At 43.7% G+C, this 20873-nt stretch overlaps 1 protein-coding gene across 1 annotated transcript; it reads right to left on the reverse strand.

Moving 5' to 3' along the window:
- Nucleotides 1-9543: 9543 nt before the first annotated feature.
- On the reverse strand, nt 9544-18606 carry LOC310772355 (uncharacterized protein). Its single transcript, XM_083632134.1, has 6 exons — nt 18456-18606; nt 15423-15485; nt 12559-12669; nt 11277-11396; nt 10494-10565; nt 9544-10089 (listed from the first exon to the last, which is right to left on the reverse strand). The coding sequence occupies exons 1-6, from the start codon at nt 18576-18578 to the stop codon at nt 10000-10002; spliced, it is 579 nt and encodes a 192-aa protein (XP_083488260.1). The 5' UTR covers nt 18579-18606; the 3' UTR covers nt 9544-9999.
- Between the last annotated feature and the right edge of the window lie 2267 nt (nt 18607-20873).

Here is a 20873-nt window from a genome sequence, read left to right on the forward strand (position 1 = left end):
TTTTAGGCAGCAATGTAGTTCAATGTCACCAGGGAGAGTTTGGTGTGGGGATGTGCCACTGTTAAAGGCGAGCTGCAATGAGTTTCAAGTCATGAATAATTTTATATTCATGACATTTTGGGGGTAATAGTTTCCTGTGGGTGGTTAGAGCAAAAACACTGGGAGAGGACAGAGACAGAGACAGAGGAAATCTTGATATTGGCAAAGTGTAGATGCAGTATTGCTTTCCTTCACAAGGCCATGTTCAGACTAGGAGGCCAAATCCGATTTGTGAACTTTAGTGACCTATTACTGTAATGACTTTATCCAGATTGGTTTTATGAGTCTGGACGCTCCAAGTCTGATTTGTGTCACTTGTCCCAAACCACATGGAGGTAGTTTCCAATCTGCTTCAAATGTGCTTTTGACTGATGTGTCTTCAGTGCGGACGCACAGATCCACCAAAACTGATTTGAACGTCACTCGCAACTCGTCATCAAATGCTTCTGCGCAGGAAAACCACGTCACCAACATACATATTTACTGATGCCCATGTCGTTACCATAGAAACCCATGCAGATGGGCTGTTTAGGTCTGGACACACAGATCCGACTTGAAAATCAGATTTGTGGCAGTGCGGACACACTCCCAAATCAGATTTGGGAAACCAATCAAGATAATGATGATTAATGACTTTATCAGCAAATCGGATTTGCCTGTAATGTGAACATGGCCTAACAAGGCTAGCTTGTTCAACTGCTCTGGTAAGACAATTTGTTTCACTTTGTACTCAGCTGGAGTAATGGAGTTTGACTGTTTATTTGTCATTTAGATGCTAACAACCAGTTGGTTCAGTAAGTCCAAACTCATTAATCCTGTTCACAGAGCTGTCGACATGTCCTCTCAGTAGAGGCCATGGTGCAGTTGTCAAACAGGCATACAAATCTGGAGATAAGATGCTTAGAGTGAGGAGGGATCAGCAAAACATCGAAAAAAGGGTGTTAATTTGGGAGTGCTGCAAAGGTATGAATCTTGGATTGAACATAATCTCTGATTTGCAGGTATCTGAACCAGTGCGTGCGTGCCAGGCAATTCTAAACGTCCTCTTCAGTAGATCAAAGGATGCAAAGTGACCATCAATGTATATGTCTTTGATGTAGGCTTTCTCACTCCAGGCATGGTAGTTTCTGTCTGACCAAAGAGGCAAAAAAGAATGATTGAAACAAATTGTTGTGTGGACAGAGACATATGGTAAAACTTTCCTAACTTGGTTTAGAATTCTGACAGAGTTTCTCACAACAAAAACCAAAGTTTTGTAAAGTCCCAGGTCTCTAGCTTAGAAAAGAACACGGAGCTGTCGACATGTCAACCAGGTTATGATGGATCATGCACCTTCTCTCTCTATCTGTCTCTCTCTCTCTCTCTCTCTCTCTCCCTCTCTCTCACTCACTTCATTCTTCAATCTTCAGCCATAGATCAGGTGCAGCTACAGTTTGTGTGACCTGATGATTTATTGTCCTCTCTGGACGCCTAAAGCACCACCTGCTCTGCAGTTTGGAAAAAGCTAATTTATGACTTCAAAATTCAATGTGAGCCCACACTCCCTGCCCCCCCCCTACGCCTTGTCTCTCCATAATGTCCAGTCAGAGATTTAGCCTTCACTGAAACATTAATGTGTTTCCACCATGGCTGCCACCTGTTAGACCTTGTAGCTGAACTTGAGAAAGGGCTCTGTGTACGGGCACTGAGCCATAAAAAGTAGTTTTCTTCTGTTCAAACTTTCCTTCCTTATAACCTGGTTCTTTCTCTCTCTGCCCCCCCCCCTATCTGTTTCCATCCACCGAACATCTTGTTCTTCATCTCACATCAATGATGCTCAGTGACGTTTATTGTGACGCACTCACTATGCAAACCCTGTGACAGTGGTGTGCGCAGATAACAGGACAGGAGGGTTAGGTTGTGAAGTGATGGAGATATGGAGGCAGGCACAGACAGGCTCTTACAGTAAAAACACATGAGGTTCACATGTGGACACATGTTAAATTTCACATGTGAAAACATGTGGAACACATGTGAAACCCATGGAAAGCGTGTGGTTTTGGAACATTTTCACATGTGGAAAACATACATGTGATAACATGTTTTACCACATGTTGTATAGCAACATGTTTTCCACATGTGGAGCATATGTGGAAGACAACATTTACATGGGGTTCACATTTAATCACATAGGTTTCACATGTAATCACATGGGAATTGACATGGGTTTCACACATTTCACATTCCAAAACCACACGCTTCCCATGGGCAAAGCACACATGTTTCACATGTGTTCCACATGTTTTCACATGTGATCACATGTGAAATTGCACATGTGCAAAATCACATGTGAACACGTGATTTTGCACGTGATCACATGTAATTTTGCAGATGTGAAGCTCATGTGGTTTTTCTGTAAAGGGGGGGATAGAGAGAGAATGAAAACGAGACGGAGAACTTCTGTTAACAGACTTCAAACACCTAATCGTCGCCTTAAATCAGAAGTAATTCTTTGCTTGTTCTTAATCTCCCAAAATGACTTCTACTTTTGTGTCCATCTAGGAAAGTGCACGCAGGTCCCACAATGTAAGCTAAAAGGCTGGTTGTTTCTTTTTGCAACAATGCCTTTAAGTTTGTGTTTTTGTAGTCATGCTGCTTCTCGAAGATTCCATTACCTTTGCTGCCTGAGAAGATTGTAATTCAGGAACTTTATGTTTCTTCCCACCCTTGTTTCAACCTAATTGCGCCCCGTATAACGCCTTTACAGTTCCATTTTCACAAGCTCTACAAAGCTAATGAGGAGGGGGGGGTGGAGGAGGCAGGAAGTTTGGGCATTTCCAGCCAACACTTTTATACCACCCAAGCCCACATTACCTTCCCCATGGTCTGAGGAGCCGTGCAGCTCTCTAAAGCCCTGGGCTGATTAGGATTCCTCCCCTGCTGCTCGGCTCCCTGCGCTGCCCTCTCTGCTCTCTCTCTCTCTCTGCTCTCTCTCTCTCTGCTCTCTCTCTCTGCTCTCTCTCTCTCTGCTCTGTCTCTCTGTTCTCTCTCTATCTCTGCTCTCTCTCTCTCTGCTCTCTCTCTCTGCTCTCTCTCTCTCTCTCTCTGCTCTCTCTCTGCTCTCTCTCTCTGCTCTCTCTCTCTCTCTCTGCTCTCTCTCTCTGCTCTCTCTCTCTGCTCTCTCTCTCTCTCTCTGCTCTCTCTCTGACAGGCCCTGTCCACTTCACAGCCCACCGCGACCTTGGCGTCACAGCAAAGAGACTGAAGAACAAAGCGGGGGGGAACATTGCATGCCATCACTCTTGGCTCGGGCCTGAGCAGTAGCCTACTCTCTCTCTCTCTCTGATGGTTTCCCTCTCTCTACGTCTGTATCCATCTCTCTCTCTCTCTCTGTTTCTCTATTTCCCAATCTTTCTCCCTGTTTACCCGATAGGCTTCCATGCAAAAGTAAATAGTGATTTTCCTCTGCCTTTGAATTCTGACTGTAATACCACAATACAGTATGTGCCTACGATTCGTCGGCCGTCTTATGTGATGGCGTGGCTCTTTCTTTCTGAGATATATTTTTCACGAAACGCCTGCTCTCTCAATTCTCCATCAATTCTCTCAGCCATCTTATACGGCTATGAAATTGATTCACACTGTCTGGGAGTATTCCCTTATTAATAAATCAGTTTTCTGTGGGCCCATATAAGTGGGCAGCAGGTCAAACTCAGCAGTATTTTCTGCTTTAATGTACTGAGCAGGGCAGAGATTGGCCCATAGGAGTGACTCAGCAGGCATCCGTCATCTTCAAGGAGAAGCCAGGAAGATGAATTCTACAGAGATGGAATTGATCGAAGGCTGTATCTGCCAGGTTAGCCATGCTCGTCTGTATCTGCCAGGTTAGCCGTGCTCGTCTTGGCGTTTACGTCAGTCTTCCCAAATGTTTGCGGTAATATTCTGCATTTCACTTCTTCAAGCAGCTTTAGCGTTTATAGCTGTGGAATTACAAGACTCATATTGAAGGTTATTATGCAGACTCCTAGTGGCACCTAATATTTTACTGTTGGCATGGTGAAAACCCTGCAATTTTGCTAATATACAGTAGGCTACTTGTTTTAGCTTCCACTAGGGGTTGAGAAAATTCGAGGACCCGTGGGCTTGTGGAACCCTTTCAAACCCCATTGGATACACTACAATTATATGCACGGTAGTTTAGCTGAACTGACAAATTGACATTTTGGAGATCATTGTTGGCTTTCATCCAACAACTGGCAACATCATAGCAGCCTAGTCACCTTATGTAGCCCCGCCCACTTGACCCAGTTGTGTTATGATTTCCTGTTCAAAACCCCATCTGTTTTACCTGCTCACTGTACTGTCACAGGAAGTGTAAACACAATAGGAAGTAACTGGCTGACCCCTGTGTTGGAAGGTGAATAATCTACAGCAGTGATTCTCAACCTTTTTCATATTAAGGACCCCTAATTTAGTTCACATTAGAGACATTTGACCCCCCCATTTGAGACCAGATTTGGTCTCTCAGCCCCAGAAGTCCATGCTTGTATTGTAGGTAACAGTGAATGATCAAAACAGTCATTCTTCTATACATTCTCTAATTGTGTTATCTTCTTGTAAATTAAATAATGCAGAACTTTAACAATTCATCAGTTTGCTGAGGGGCCCACTGGAACCCCCTCAAGGACCCCGGTGGTCCCCGGACCACATGTTGAGAACCACCGATCTAGAGTATTCACCTTATGTAGCCCCGCCCACTTGACCCAGTTGTGTTATAACTTCCTCTTCAAAACACTGTCTGTTTTACCTGGTCACTAGTACTGTACTGTCACAGGAAGTGTCAACACAATAGGAAGTAACTGGCTGACCCCTGTGTTGGAACATAAGGTGAATATGTATGCGATCTTAAGTATGAGGCACTATAGACGATATCATCAACACGTGCGCAATAAGCTCGAGACACCATGAGCGAGTGTGAGTGTGTTTCATGCTGATTATATTTTTGTTATAGCAGGTTTTTTCGATGAGGCTATTGCTGAAATATGGCTACAGATTTATGACATTATTAGACTTTTGTCACCAGTGACAAAATGGAGGTGTTGCAGGTGGCAGACTGTCACAGGACGTGTGCACGCCAAGCCTTTATTTATAATAAGAGTCTGACAGTGGCAAGAAAAGCCAATGGCTTCTGTGAAGCCTATAAATAAGCCTCTCTCCATCAGAGACGTTGAAAGGTCAGCAGGCTGATCTATTGCACTCACATCGCAGCATCGTCGCTGAGGAGGTACCCACATCATCACACGCATGTGCATCCAGGCATGTGCTCAGGTACACACCGCATCACACGTGTGTGCATCCAGTACCCGCATCCAGGGCCGATTCTAGGGGGGGGCAGGGGTGGGCTATGAATTAATCTTGCCCACCCAAAAACAAACAAAAAAAAAAAACATTTATTTTTTATTTTTATCTCCCTTTTTGAATTCCAGGCGACCGCACTTAGGGTCGTGACCCGAAGGTTGGAGACCACTGGGTTAGTTAGTTTAGGGCACCTAACAGTAGTTATAGCTTTAATTTGATTTGAGAAATAAGCTCATCCAATGCAAAGAATATTATGGAGATGATTATTTTAAACTATGGATGAAGGATTGTTATTTATTTGTTAGGGTAAAAAAGTCTGCTTTCAAATCTGCTTTCAAAGTTTTAATTTCAGTTTGAGTTTGAATAAGACTAAAAGTCTTGTAAATATAGGTTTGAAGGCTAAATGGCAAATAGTTTTTAGCTATGGTTAAGTCTCACTGCACTAGTCTTTAATTTGATTTGAGAAATAAGGTCTTCTTCTTTTCGTTTCTTTGAAGCATGGTGTTATATGACAGTTTCCCATTTCTTTACACAGTTCTTTGCGTGTTTGGTCTTCTGAGCTGCCCCAAGGTCTTCTGAGCTGCAAGGGTTGGGCAGCAGAGGGCAGACAAGGCAGTGCTCCATAGTGGTCTGCTTCTCCACATTCACAGGTGGTTGGGCCAGTCATGTAGCCCCATCTGGCCAGAGCAGCTTTAGATCGTCCCGTTCTTGTTCTTAGGCGGTTGAGTGTCTTCCACTGAGACCAAGGTGCATCTGAGCCAGGAGGGAGGTTTTCAGTGGGGGGGATTCCCATGTCAGTTGGAGGGGGGTTATTCTCTAGCTTTTCTGTCCAGAGCCGGAGTCTGGTTTCTTCTCGGGATGTTATTAGTGGCTGGACATGGCTGAGAAAGCTTCTTCTTGACTTCAGTCGTTGGGCCGGGGCTTGACGTCCGTAGAGGAGGTGGCGTTCATCACTAGTGGCTTTTGTCATCTCAACTCTGCTGGTAACTTCCCATCTGGTGTCAGCGGGGGCAATGCCAGTGAGGAGGTGCAGGTGGTTTGTATTGGTGGGTTTCAAGCAACCAGTGATCAAACGGCAGGTGTTGTTCAATGCTGGGTCAAGTTTCTTGGCATGGGTTGATCTCTCCCAGACAGGGCATGCATACTCTGCAGAGGAATAGCACAGAGCCAGAGCAGTGGAGAAATAAGGTCATCCAATGAAAATAACTGTTATGGAGTTGATTATTGAAATTATGGATGAAGGATGTTTTTAAGTTTTATGGTAACAATGGTATCAATCTGCTTTCAAAGTTGGTTTCTTTTCACTTTTAAGACTAAAAGCCTTGTGAATATAATAACAGTTGTGTAAATAGTTAGTTTGTTAGTTAGTTTGTATGTACATAGTTAGTTTGCAAATAGTTTTAATAATAGGAGTTTTGTAAATATTGGCCTGTCCCCTGAGTGAAAGTTCATACTTAGGTTACCCACAGCACAATGTGGACACCTAGTGGAACAGTTTAGTGTTAGAATATAATGCAACAGAGTTGTTTTTTGGTATGACTATTTTCATTGCCCCCCCCCCCAAATTTTCAATTGCCCACCCAGTAACCTCACCCTAGATACGGGCCTGCCCGCATCACACGCGTGTGCATCCAGGCATGTGCTGCAGCATCGTCGCTGAGGAGGTACCCGCATCACACGCCTGTGCATCCAGGCATGTGCTCAGGGGCGTAAATATACACAGTGCAGGTTGCACTGGAGGCCCCTGGGGTAGAGGGGCCCGTGGAGAGAGCAGGCTCTCCAACAACAACGTACTGGGCAGAGAATGGACCGTTGCAAATGACTCAAATTGCCACCCTGGAACTACGCCTGTGTTCAAATAAGAAGACACATTAGATCTAAAGTGGCACCATTTGCTATATATGCCCTCGAAAGGGCAAAGCCATCTCTCTCGTGGTTTTCTTTTTTCTAAAAGAGTCAGTCGCAACCTATAACAAAATGATTTATTCAACATAAAATCAACATTCATAAACATGTTAAAGTCAGTGGTCATTTCAGAACCACATTGAATAACCTACAGGTCCTCTGCTCTCAGGTGCTGATGCTTGTTTTCACATTTAAATATCTTGACTGTATTTTACCGGGTGTCAGAGCGCTGTCCATAGTTCTGATATGACCTCTCTATTTCCCCCATACAATAGCCTAAAAAACTAATTCAACTGTAAATCCAATAAAATATATAGGCCTATATAGCCTATGCCTAATGGTGTGTGTGTGTGTGTGTGTGTCTGTGTGTGTGTGTGTGTGTGTGTGTGTGTGTGTGTGTGTGTGTGTGTGTGTGTGTGTGTGTGTGTGTGTGTGTGTGTGTGTGTGTGTGTGTGCGTGCGTGCGTGCGTGCGTGCGCCTACGCCACTGCATGTGTTCTTTCTTCCTGTCTCTTCCTCGGTCTTCTCTTAGATGTATCTCATGGGAGGAGAGGACACGGCAGGAGATGAAGAGAAGCGGCCAAAGCCAATTCAGATTCATCGCACACATCGTTTCCTACCACAATCATAGACGGAGGGTTTCAAAATCATTTTGTTAGTAGTGATTAGCGTCAACTTCTGCTCTCGAGGGGATGAGTGAACCGAAAGCGTCCCAGAAATAGTGCTTGAGCCAGCCGCAATCACTGGAAGAAGTCTATAAGTGTTCCCTTCATCTTGACCATACAGTGCAAGTGCCAGATGTCCAGATTGTTTCAAGACTCCCCAGCTTCATTTCACATAGAGAGCCAAAGTGAACGTCACTTCCTGCTTCAGCACTGTACCAGAGATTTTCACCCGCCATTTATTTTCCCATAGACATTTCGTAAAATGTGCATAAAATTGTTTTACTTGTTCAAACCAAATGCTACAAATATATTTAGAAACAGGATGGATCGCATAACACTTCCCTCAGACCAAAACGTAAAAAAATGCGGGTTTAAAGAAAATATTTTAACGATGTTATTTTGTTTTTTTACCCACACACACACACGCACACACACACACACACACACACACACACACACACACACGTGTGTATGTGTATTACCCACAAACACACACGTGTGTATGTGTGTGTGTGTGTGTGTGTGTGTGTGTGTGTGTGTGTGTGTGTTTGTGTGTATGTATATATATAACATGTCATTGTGCTATTTCCACATGTGTGTGTGTGTAAAGCCATAGAAATGGCAAACGTCACGAGCGGAAGACTTTGAGCACTGAATGGGTAGATGAGTCATATCATCCTATTCAGATTGCCATGCACTTTCTACACAGGCATCATTCCCCTCAGAGGATGCTCTCATCCACCAGCTTTCCTGTTGGCTTCAGTGCGGTTGGACTTTGAAGTTTGAATATTGTAGATATGATTTAGAATCTAGCTAGCACATGTTTTTTTTTTTACCCCAAATCCATCAGCATTCACACAGCACGACTTCACCCAGAGCCTTACTAGGAATTAGCCGACTCTAAGTAGAAGCTATAGGTAGAGGTCGCCGCGTGCGCTCAGCAGAAAGTGTCTCCTAACTCCTCTCTCTCTCTGCCCACAAAGACTTGATTTTGTAAAAAGAGTTGACATCAGCGCCCTGCAGAAGTACTCAAACAAGCCTCCTGCCGCCCCGCAGACCAGACTGCGAGTTTCCAGTTCTGGCTAAATTAATCCAAAGTGACAGAAGATATATTTAAATAGACAAAGTTTGACTCCTGAACCAGATGGTCTGGACGGCATTCTGATGATTGTTTTTTTCTCTCCCACCAGCTATACGTGTCCTTGGGGTAAATGGATTAGTGGGTCCTCACTGTTGAAAGAGGTTCCTGCTGGCTTCTCCTCAGGCCCTGTTTGCCAGCCAGGTGCTGGGAACTCACTAGGCTGTACTGTACCTTCAACACTTATTGCCATCGGTAATTGGGGACTCAACACTGTTTCCACCCTTAATACTTTTCTGAATCAAGTGTTGGCAGGTTAACAGCCCCTCGCATGGGAAATGTAACGTGTTATTCTGGGAAAGAGAGAGGGGGGAAAGACTGAGCTGCTACAAAAACGGTTCTTCAATGTGTTAATGGCGCTCAGAGTGTAAAAACGTCATCGTCCAATATTATGGAACGTGCGGGAAAGACAGTGTAAAAGTGCTTTACTGTTTCAAGACTGAAGCAAAGACATTTCTAACATTTGTCTCAACTCACACTTTATTGAAATCTGATATAAAAACACCTTATAAAAGAAACATTTCTGAAAAAATATAGCCACAATCTTCAATCATGAAACCATAAAAGAGGAAAAAGAATCTCTGATTAAATAGCTTACGACAAAATGGCCGACCCCAAGATGTGGGATCTTTTGCAATGTGTTTTCATAACATGCAGGTATATATATTAGAAAATTGAAATAGTACATTAAAAAAATGTCAATACGTTTCCAGACTGACTTAAAAAAAACAGCTAGCTTACAGTTGAAACAGTAAAAGGTGGCCACACAGCAAGCTTTCTTCAAATAAACACCAAAATTGCCGTTCCAAATGTGACATTTTCACACCGATCTGGTCTCATTTTGGTCAAATCTGGACACAATCTTGTTCTGTACATCAATCCTCATGAGGCTTTGCCAAAGTCAAACAGAATGTTATTATGAACACACATTTCTCCTCGCAGCTCTTTTCTTCTGTGCGCTCCTCTTGGGTCTGTTCTGCCCCTCGCTCGGTGGGTCCGGATCACTCTGTGGATATATTCAACATGTCACTTAAATATGAAACAAAATAATGCCTGACACTGAGGGTCCGAAGACTTTATAGGCTGGAACTAACCTCGCGTCACCAGGCTCTTCCCAAGGAGAAGAGCCTGGCCCCCACCATTTGTGAATAGACCCTTCTCACAGGATTGGAATTTGGAAACCCTCATTAGTGTTTTGCTTGCACCTGTGTTTATTCTGCCTTTTCGACACAAAATGCCCCCCGTGAAAAGGGTCTATTACACCTCTCGGCGTCTTTTGTTTCAACAAATTGTTGTTGTCATACTGTATGTGGCAAAAAACTGTCTTTTGATGAAGAAGTTTGAATGCAGGGTAACAAACAATGGCTACATTTGACTTCAAATCATTGGAGGAACTTCATGGTGCCTCACCAGAACAGAGTATGCCCCGGCCTTCCCCCTTTTGGCTGGCTCGTTCTTCACCTGTCTCCGTGCTCTGGTCACCTGGAAGTGAATGCACATACAGTAGCGTTATTTAGCAGAATATTCCACTTGACATCTGTCAACTGGATGGCACTCAGCTTGTAGTGCTCGAAGCACCAAAAAAATACATTTGAAAAACTCAACCGCATTGTCTCTTTCCAGAAATCATGACCCGGTTACTCAAGATAATGCACAGACTTTGTTGTGAGCAGTTTCATGTAGGAACTATTTTCTTTTGCAGTCTCATGTAGGAACTAGCTAGCAGCTAGCGGGGTGTAGTTCGGTCAAAAGGAAAACAGTTCTACATGAAACGACTCACAACAAAGGTCTGTGGATTATCTTGAGTAAGCATGTCATGGTCTTTTCTTGAGCACCACAAGCCGAGTGCCATCCAATTCAATTGTAAACGAGAGAAGGCAGTCATCTCTAAGCCCGATATGTCCCAGATTCAACAACTCACACCAAAACGATCTCGATGGAGAAATAGCACTACAGGTAAGAGTAAACAAATATCTATTTTTGATTTTTGGGTGAACTGTCCCTTTAAAGAGACTATGACGAATATTTTCCGTCAGAAGAAAACCATTGAGTGGGCACAGCAAACACTTGCTTCCTAACAGATTGTGCCTGTAAGTGCACCAAACTGATCAAATAAAACCAGGTGAGGTGGCCTTATAACTCTGCTAGTGCCCCAGCTGCTCCTCTGCTCTGGGGGTTGCCATGGAGACTCACCTTTAGGGGGGCGGATGGGGTGTTGTTGCTAAGGAGGGAGAAGGAGCCGACGCGGGATTTACGCTTGTTCTTTCTCTTATTCCCAACTTGAGCCAGGTGCCTTCTGGCCCTGTCCGCCTGCTGCAAGACCACACACACACACACACACACACACACACACACACACACACACACACACACACACACACACACACGTGCGTGAGAGTGGACACATGTTGGATACATACAACAGCTTTGAATCCACTAAATTAAATCTGAATTTACAAAACACACACCCCGAGCAGTCATGAAAGTTTCTGCATCAAGGTTCGCTGCGATCATGTGCTAACACCTTATTCCCATATGCTTTTTTTTTTTTATTAGGCTATGATTTTTCCACTATATATCTGTTTCCCCGCCATTGGTTTCTGTTTGCGACTGCTCGTGCCCACTTTTTAGTCTGTCTCCCTCTTTTCACGTTTCTATACATCACCATCATAGATTTTGTGCATGCTTGCTGCACTGCGGAATTGTTTGCAAAATCGTGTATTCTAAATAATCTGGGATCGATGCAAGGTGGTAATGATACATAGCACTCGCATTCATTTCAATTAACAGGATCATGTTTCAGCCATACTTTGTCTTTGTCAAATCCAGTGTTGGGGGTAACTCATTACAAAAGTAACATATTACATGTAATATATTACTTTCAGCAGTAACTCAGTAATATAACTTATTACCAATAGGATTCCAGTAATATTATACCAGTTACTTTGTCAAGTAACACAAGTTACAAATTGAGTTATTATTATTTTTCAAATCAAAGCACATATTTAAATAAAGATACAATGATGTCCTAATCAAATTGTGTGTTTTTATACAAATACAATACAATAACAAAGGAAATTATTTTTCGGGATGGTTCCAGCGCGGCGTTGTCATTTTGCTACTGCTGTTATTTTGGTGAAAGTAATGCAAAAGTAGTGTAATAAGTAACAAGTTACTCTACACAGACAGTAATATTGTAAAGTAACTTATTACTTTCAAATGAAAGTAACTAGTAATATGTAGTATATTATATTTTGAAAGTAACTTGCCCAACACTGGTCAAATCTAACAAAAGGTACCATGTGAGTGTATAGAGTATGGGTTGTTCCTGGATTTCCCTTCAGCCCAGTACCTATGGGTGATGTGCTCCCCTCCCCTCCCCTCCCCTCCCCTCCCCTCCCCTCCCCTCCCCTCCCCTCCCCTCCCCTCCCCTCCCCTCCCCTCCCCTCGTGTGTGTGTGTGTATTTTTGTTTACCTGGATGAGAGTGTTAGGGAAGCCCTTGACAGACACCGCCCCAGGCATGCCGGGGTAACTCAGGTGGGTGGGTCCCCTCCGCTCTAACTGTCTCTTACGTCTGACCATAAGCTGCAGGATGACACAGTCACAACCACACAATGAGACAACGTGCAACCAAACGGAATGACTGTACTAACTCCTGCATGCCATGATCAATAAGTCATCTATGCATCATTCCAGCCTCTTCGCCCTGGACACTTTGCTTCTTCAACAGTTTGTTTTGTTTTCCAAGTGTTCGTCCCACTTTCCCCACCCCCAAACAAAAGTGAATACTGAGGTGAGACACATTCTCTCCTCTCCTCTCCTCTCCTCTCCTCTCCTCTCCTCTCCTCTCCTCTCCTCTCCTCTCCTCTCCTCTCCTCTCCTCTCCTCTCCTCTCCTCTCCTCTCCTCTCCTCTCCTCCTCTCCTCCTCTCCTCTCCTCTCCTCCTCTTCTCTCCTCTCCTCTCCTCTCCTCTTCTCCTCTCCTCCTCTCCTCTCCTCTCCTCTCCTCCTCTCCTCTCCTCTTCTCCTCTTCTCCTCTTCTCCTCTCCTCTCCTCTCCTCCTCTCCTCTCCTCTCCTCTTCTCTCCTGCTCTCCTCTCCTCTCCTCTCCTCCTCTCCTCTTCTCTTCTCCTCTCCTCCTCTCTCCTCCTCTCCTCTCCTCTCCTCCTCTCCTCTTCTCTCCTCTCCTCTCCTCTTCTCCTCTCCTCCTCTCCCCTCCTCTCCTCTCCTCCTCTCCTCTCCTCTTCTCTCCTCCTCTCCTCTCCTCTCCTCGCCTCTTCTCTCCTCTCCTCTCCGCTCCTCTTCTCTTCTCCCCTCCCCTCTCCTCTCCTCTCATCTCCTCTCCTCCTCACCTCTCCTCTTCTCCTCTCCTCTCCTCGCCTCTTCTCTTCTCTCCTCTCCTCTCCTCTCCTCTCCTCTCCTCTCCTCTTCTCTCCTCTCATCTCATCTCATCTCCTCTCCTCTCCTCTTCTCTCCTCTCCTCTCCTCTCATCTCCTCTTCTCTTCTCTTCTCCCCTCTCCTCTCCTCTCCTCTCCTCTCCTCCCCTCTCCTCTCCTCTCCTCTCCTCTCCTCCCCTCTCCTCTTCTCCTCGGCTCTCATTTGTTCTTTTGGCAGTGTTTTTGTGTTCCTTTTGGCAACAGACGCATTATAGGAAGAGGAAACCGCAAAGCTGTTATTGTTGGTGGCCAAGCCATTTCCTGCATTTTATCATCGATCTCGACAGAAAGGGAGGATTGTTATTGATCTTCTCCTAATGAATGCACTGTCACTTGGAGTAAGAATGGGCTTCAGATTCCCAATTAGGATATTGTGGTCAATTTATAATGCTACTCTAGGGGCCTTGAGTCCATCAATGCTTTTTTCCCGAGGTTATGTAGGCCTACCTGAGAAACTAAACTTTCATATACTTTCATAATGTAGAGACCTTTGTTCTGTGTAAAAGCAAAGAGAACAACACTGACTACAACAGAACTCCTTTAGACTTGTTTGTGATGCCATTTGAAGTACTTTGGTTGCTATTGTCCTACATTTTGAAGAACATTTTCAATCCACAGCATTGTTGTAGGATGTCTGTTGTTAATATGTATTTTAGAATTGGCTGTGGCAAAATAGTCATACCATTTGGGGTTGAGGGACAAGTTCGACACTTTTCTCACATGTCTCTCACTTCTGAATATAACGTTTAGTCAGCAATACAGAGCCAAAGTGAACGTCACTTCCTGCTTCAGCACTGTACCAGAGATTTTCTTCCGCAATTTAGTTTCCCATAGACATTTCGTAAAATGCTTATAAAAATAGTTTTACTTGGTCAAACCAAATGGTTCAGCTATATTTAGACTCGGGAGGGACCATAGAACATTTCACTCGGACCAAAACAAAACAAAAACACTGAAAAATATTTTCTTTAAACCCGCATTTTTTTTAACGTTTTGGTCTGAGTGAAATGTTATGCAATCTCTCCTGTTTCTAAATATATCTGAACCGTTTGGTTTGAACAAGTAAAACTATTTTTATAAGCATTTTACGAAATGTCTATGGGAAAATAAATGGCGGATGAAAATCTCTGGTACAGTGCTGAAGCAGGAAGTGACGTTCCACTTTGGCTCTCTATAGGTTTGCAGGTTTCAATTTAAAGATGCAGCTTTGGTCCGATATAATGGACATTGTATATTGTGTGTATATTGAGTATACTGTATCATTGTGTTTATCGTCCTACACTGGTGTCAATGTCATCTCATATAGCCACTTCAAAACCTACCAGATGCTTTCTGTGGCTAGTTCTGCTGACAGATGGTCTTGTCACACTGATTTAATTATTTAGTCATTCAGTTAGTATGGATTAACATAATTATGTTGTTTGTTATATCAGAAAGAAAGATCGATCTCTCTGAACTACCCACCCGCCATTCTGCACCATGTCATTTCCCCCCTGTCTCCTCTCCCTGGTCCCCACCCTGCCTCCTCTTTTGACTTGTCTGCTCACTCTTCTCATCATGCATCCTGTGGAGCTCTGACCACACGTTTATGTGTGATCAATGGTACCAAACCCCCTCTGAGAGGTGAGCCTGGTGCAGGCTGGAGGATGTCTCTGAGAGACGAGCCTGGTGCAGGCTGGAGGATGTCTCTGAGAGATGAGCCTGGTGCAGGCTGGAGGATGTCTCTGAGAGATGAGCCTGGTGCAGGCTGGAGGATGTCTCTGAGAGACGAGCCTGGTGCAGGCTGGAGGATGTCTCTGAGAGACGAGCCTGGTGCAGGCTGGAGGATGTCTCTGAGAGATGAGCCTGGTGCAGGCTGGAGCATGTCCTTGTGGAGAGCGAGGGGTTGAGTGGGGCTACATACCGGTGTTTGTTTCCTGGCGGCGTCGGCTAAGGGCAGCGCCCTCTGCTGCTTCACATCATCGTACTGCAGAGAGGAGGAGGAGAGGGCCAAAGAGTCAAGGATGATGCCGGAAATGTCTCAGTACAAGTGGATTTAGACTACAGTACAGTGGAAAAACTGCCCAGTACTTTGCTGCAGCTGCAGCACTGTGCTGGCTTGATACTGCACAGGTCCACTGCAGTCCACTCAGTAGAGTGTACTTAGTTTTACTTCGGTTTTCATTGAGCAGTGTGAAAATACTGCTTTAAAGTGCTACATTGTATCCATATTCCATTGGCCGAGACAAATCTGGCCATAATTTGTCCCCTCTAACAAAATGCCACAATGAGTGATGTATGGCCTACTGTTGTGACTATAGAGGGCCAAAGTGAACGTCACTTCCTGCTTCAGCAATCAGCACTGTACCAGAGATTTTCATCCGCCATTTATTCCCCCCCAGACATTTCGTAAAATGCTTATAAAAATAGTTTCACTTGGTCAAACCAAACGGTTCAGATATATTTAGAAACAGGAGAGATTGCATAACATTTCACTCAGACCAGAACGTAAAAAAAATGTGGGTTTAAAGAAAATATTTTTTCGATGTTGTTTTTTAAAGTTTTGGTCCGAGTGAAATGTTCTATGGTCTCTCCCGATTCTAAATATAGCTGAACAGTTTGGTTTGACGAGAGTAAAACTATTCTTATAAGCATTTTACGAAATGTCTATGGGAAAATAAATGGCGGATGAAAATCTCTGGTACAGTGCTGAAGCAGGAAGTGACGTTCCACTTTGGCTCTCTATTGGAAAAATATATTTCCTCAGGCTGCACTGAGGTCGCCAACATGGCAACATTGTGGGCATAAACTAGCTGTGCTTTTTTGGAGTCCTGATTTCCTCATTATATTGAGTTATGTTTTTTCTTCCTCATAAGGCTATTATGCTAAATACAGCTCTCATCAAAACCCGCCACAGTCCATTGAGTTTTTCTGCTGTTGCAGGCATTATGTGTTGACGAGTCCCATAAATTACTCACATAATGTAGGATTATTCTGCACCATTATAAAGCAAGCGACCTTGGTGGAAAAACGCACATACAAATAAGAATTGAATTAAACCCAAATGCAGCAAATGAGGACACTGCAAAGTTAGCTCCCCGACCACATCTGAAGTTTATAATTGCGCATGCTGTAATTATGTTACAAATAACTGTAGCAGGAAAACACATAATGTGGCACGAATGTAGCCTCCCAATTTAAACTACCTCAGATGGAACAGAATTCTCAACCAAAAACTCTTTCATGTGTGAGTGAAAATCCTCCTCTGGACTCCTGCAGCTGTTGAATCCGTTGTCCAGATGAAGATGATTACTTTGGACAGAACATGAGGACTGTCCACAGAAAAATGTTGACCACAAGTTTAAAGTATAACAGCCGGTAGCCACATGAAGAGCCAAAAGGCAGCTGAAGGATTTCGTTCCACAGAGGGTATATTTTTGGTGTGGTGGCGTTATGGCTGCAAAACCCATTACAATGAGACTTTGTTTGTCAGACTCAAATGACACGTCTCCAGGTCTAAAGGTCAAGGAAAACTTACTACATACGTCCTAAGACACATCTGCCCACTGTTATCGTCACAGCGCCCTCTGTGGAAGGAGTCACAACACTCTTACATTCCATGTGACTTACTGACTTCCCCTGCTTGGGCTACTGTATAAACATGAACCACATTGTTTGAGCTATATGAACTATGATGAACTATGAGTATGCTACTTGTAATACTCACTGAGGTGTCCCACAAAATATGAGGGACATCTCAGTGGTCCCATCAGTGTTCTAAAACTGATGGGAAGTTAAAGGAATAGTTCATGCCAAAAATGGAAAAAATGTCAAGCTAAAGCTGTCATCATCTACTTAGAACCAGTCACCACAACTGTAGACAATGGTGATCTCAAGTTGTGATGGCAACCTCCCTGTGAAACGTCACCTGTGTTTCAACTGCCATGAGGGTGAGTAGATGACAGAATTTTCATTTTTGGGTTAACTGTTCATTAAATCCACGTAAAGGCCATGATTCCTTATTGATTTATCTTATTAAATCTATACCAATCACAAGGAGGAGGTGAAGAAAGAGAGAAGCAGGCAAGTTAGAGAAGGACTTTAAACTTTGAGATGACTGAGATGTGGATTGTGCAAAATAGACCCAACTGAATATCAGGAAGATGTTCCTAATATTTTGTACATTCAGTTAAAAGGTTTATGATCAAACAGATCAAACATACTATTTCCTTAAAATGAAAATTATTATCATTTTTCATCATCATTATTATCATTATCAATTATTATCATTATTAAAATGATCAGCACTACTGTGCCAAATGGAAGACAGCAAAGTCATATCAGTCATATCACCAGCTTACATTACAGAATGTGCTTGTTGTATTCTGAAGCTTGTTGACAATTCAAATAATAATCATCTAATCATCACTCAAGATTCTAGGTTTTTATTGTCACTCCGTTGTAGGAGTACGCACGTGTGAAATTCTTATGCTGTGGGCATTACAGACAAGGTGCAGTAGGTAAATAAGGTTGGTACATACAAAATCACAGCAAACAACAAATAGGGCAAACAGTGTAAACAGTGTATGGAAAGGGCAATTAAGGCAAATAAGAAAGGTAATAATGTAGAAGTAATAAAGTATTAAAATAGAATAAGATGGAATAAATATAAAAAAGTGTTCACAGTGTCCAAAAGTGTCCACTTTTCATCATCATCGTCATCAAACATAATAATCACCTTTGCCAAGAGCAGTAATGTGGCAGCCTTTAGTTTTGATTGAGAGAGGTTATGTAACAATATGGCTACATTAGGCTACATTCAAAATAAGAATTGGCTTCTGCTCAAAACAGGGCAGATGATGGATTGGTGGCATAATATGACCACGTTTGGTTACTACCACTGTCCCTCACTACCACCACTAGAACCACCACCACAACCAATCACAAGGCCTCTTACCTGTCCGTCTGCGAGCGGTCCGCTGACACAGCGCTCCCCCTGGGTCGCTCCCGAGCAGTCGAGGGCGTGTGACAGCAGGCTGGCCTGCAGGCAGAGCACGCACAGCCAGACAGTAAGCCCCATGATCCAGGCAGCAACGGCAGTGGTCCCGGCCCCTGTCAGCTCCCTGCTTTATACTCTGGGCTCTGCTAATGGGGAACAGATGCAGCGGGGGAACGGGAAGACGGGCCAGCTTCACGCAGACAAACAGCCCACCACAAGCCTGCGCTGTGCGCCAGCCAGCGGCCTGCGGTCCTGCAGAAACATGTCAGACATCTGAGGGGCCTCCCCCAGAAACCACCACCCCCACCCCCACCCCCGTCCAGAGTGGAGTATTATGAAGGCCATTTTCCACTTATGCCTGCACTGTAACTGCTGCCAAAGTGTGTGTGAGTGTGTGTGTGTGTGTGTGTGTGTGTGTGTGTGTGTGTGTGTGTGTGTGTGAGTGTGTGTGTGTGTGAGTGTGTGTGAGGGTGTGTGTCTGCTTGTGTGCGTGTGCATGCGTTTGTACGTGCGTTTGTGTGCGTGTGTCTGCTTGTGTGTGCATCTGTGCATGCGTTTGTGTGTGTGTGTGTGTGTGTGTGTGTGTGTGTGTGTGTGTGTGTGTGTGTGTGTGAGAGAGAATGAGAACAGTGAGGCAAACTTGTCAAACCTCTGTTGACAACAAATGAAAAATTTGTGATTTCATTTCCATATCTTGAAGAAATGCCACATGATGCAGTTCATTTGTCTGTGACGAAGCTGCTTCTTAAACACACTGCGCCTGTTTACGCCTCCTGATCCAAACACGTCACTCAGCCTTTCACAATAACAGTAATTACTCCTCAGTTCACTCCTCAGTAGCATACAGCAGCTAGCAACACTGTCAAGTCACTTTTCAGCCTGCACATTGGATGAGCAGTGGCAGTATAGCTTCATTTAAACTCACATTTTCAGTAGCTTCACTTTAAACTCACATTTTCAGTAGCTTAACTTTAAACTCACATGTTTTCAGATGTGGACTATTCTAACAGGCACACAGTGGGGTTGTTTGTTATTATACTGTATAATGGGAACTTGTAAAAAAAAAAAAAAGCTGCTGGTGATCGTTTTGTGAGAAATAAATAATTTTTAAGATCCTTGAGTGCTTCTTTGGGTTCAATTCGGTCAGTTTAAATGATTTGACATGCATTGTAAGTGGCTCCAGATACAGTTAATTATGCCTATATATGTAGGAGTTTATGTTGCCTGTAAAACACAGCATGCATGTTGAATGTATCTCCTCATGGGGGAAGTTATAGCGATGAATAGGCACCCTGTCTTAAGGTGTGTTACAGGATGGAAAGAGTGAGTGCATGAGAGAGAGAAAGAGAGAGAGAGGGAGAGAGGGAAAGAGTGAGTGCAAGAGAGAGAGAAAGAGAGAGAGAGGGAGAGAGGGAGAGAGAGAGGGAGAGAGAGAGAAAGAGAGAGAGAGAGGAGAATAAAGTCTAATGTCTTCAAGCCTCAAGCTGTTGGCCACAGAGGAATTGTCTCTCCCACTATATTGGAAACATGTGCAGCTGTGAAAATGTGAAAATTGTCCAAATTAAATTATGTTTCTCGTTTCCGGTCCACGGCAACCCCATATTTACTGTTCCATGCCAATGTCAGTGAAAAATGATGCTTCTTGAATTAATTAAACAAATTATATAAAAAAGAGCAACAGACGAAGGATGTAATGTCTATACAATTTCCTTGTGAGTCACAGGTTTTCGTGGGGAGAATAGAAGAAGGTTATTCATCTTTGATGGTGAGAAGCATCCCCTCCCCTCCGCCTCCTCTGGGTTTCTGGAGATGTGTTCATTGCCGTGAAGGAACTGTTGTTGACAATGCCTCCCCGGAGGTTCAGTGAGACCACTGGCTAGACAGCATGTAGGCTGGAGCTCTGAATTGATGGAGGGAATTTTCATCAACAGCTTCAGGAGACAAGGAAGAGTGAAACAAAATGAACGCATAACAAGCCTCGCTTTGATTGGCTGGGAAATCCAAGTGGACTGAAGTCTACAAATAGACAAACAAAAAATGTTGGCAATATTATTGCACAAACAGGGACATTCCTCTTGGGCGTCTCAAAATCATTGGATGTTGAAATGATGTTACGGGAGTATACTGTAACAAATTACTTTTTGCAGTAACTAGTAATCTAACTAATTACTTTTTCAAATTTAGTAATTCAATTACAACTACTGAAATTGTACTGGGCTATAGTTACTAGTTACTTTAGGATGTGAAAATATCTGATAACTTCTGAGCAAAAATGCTCCAAACAGCGAAGCTGCAGCCAGAGCCTAGTAGCCCATGCAGGTACAATGATATATCAAATCTGACCTATGTCTTGTCCCTCACTCTGCCACAGCAACA

This window comes from Poromitra crassiceps (assembly GCF_964638095.1).
Source record: "Poromitra crassiceps genome assembly, chromosome: 2".
NCBI classification, from domain to species: domain Eukaryota; kingdom Metazoa; phylum Chordata; class Actinopteri; order Beryciformes; family Melamphaidae; genus Poromitra; species Poromitra crassiceps.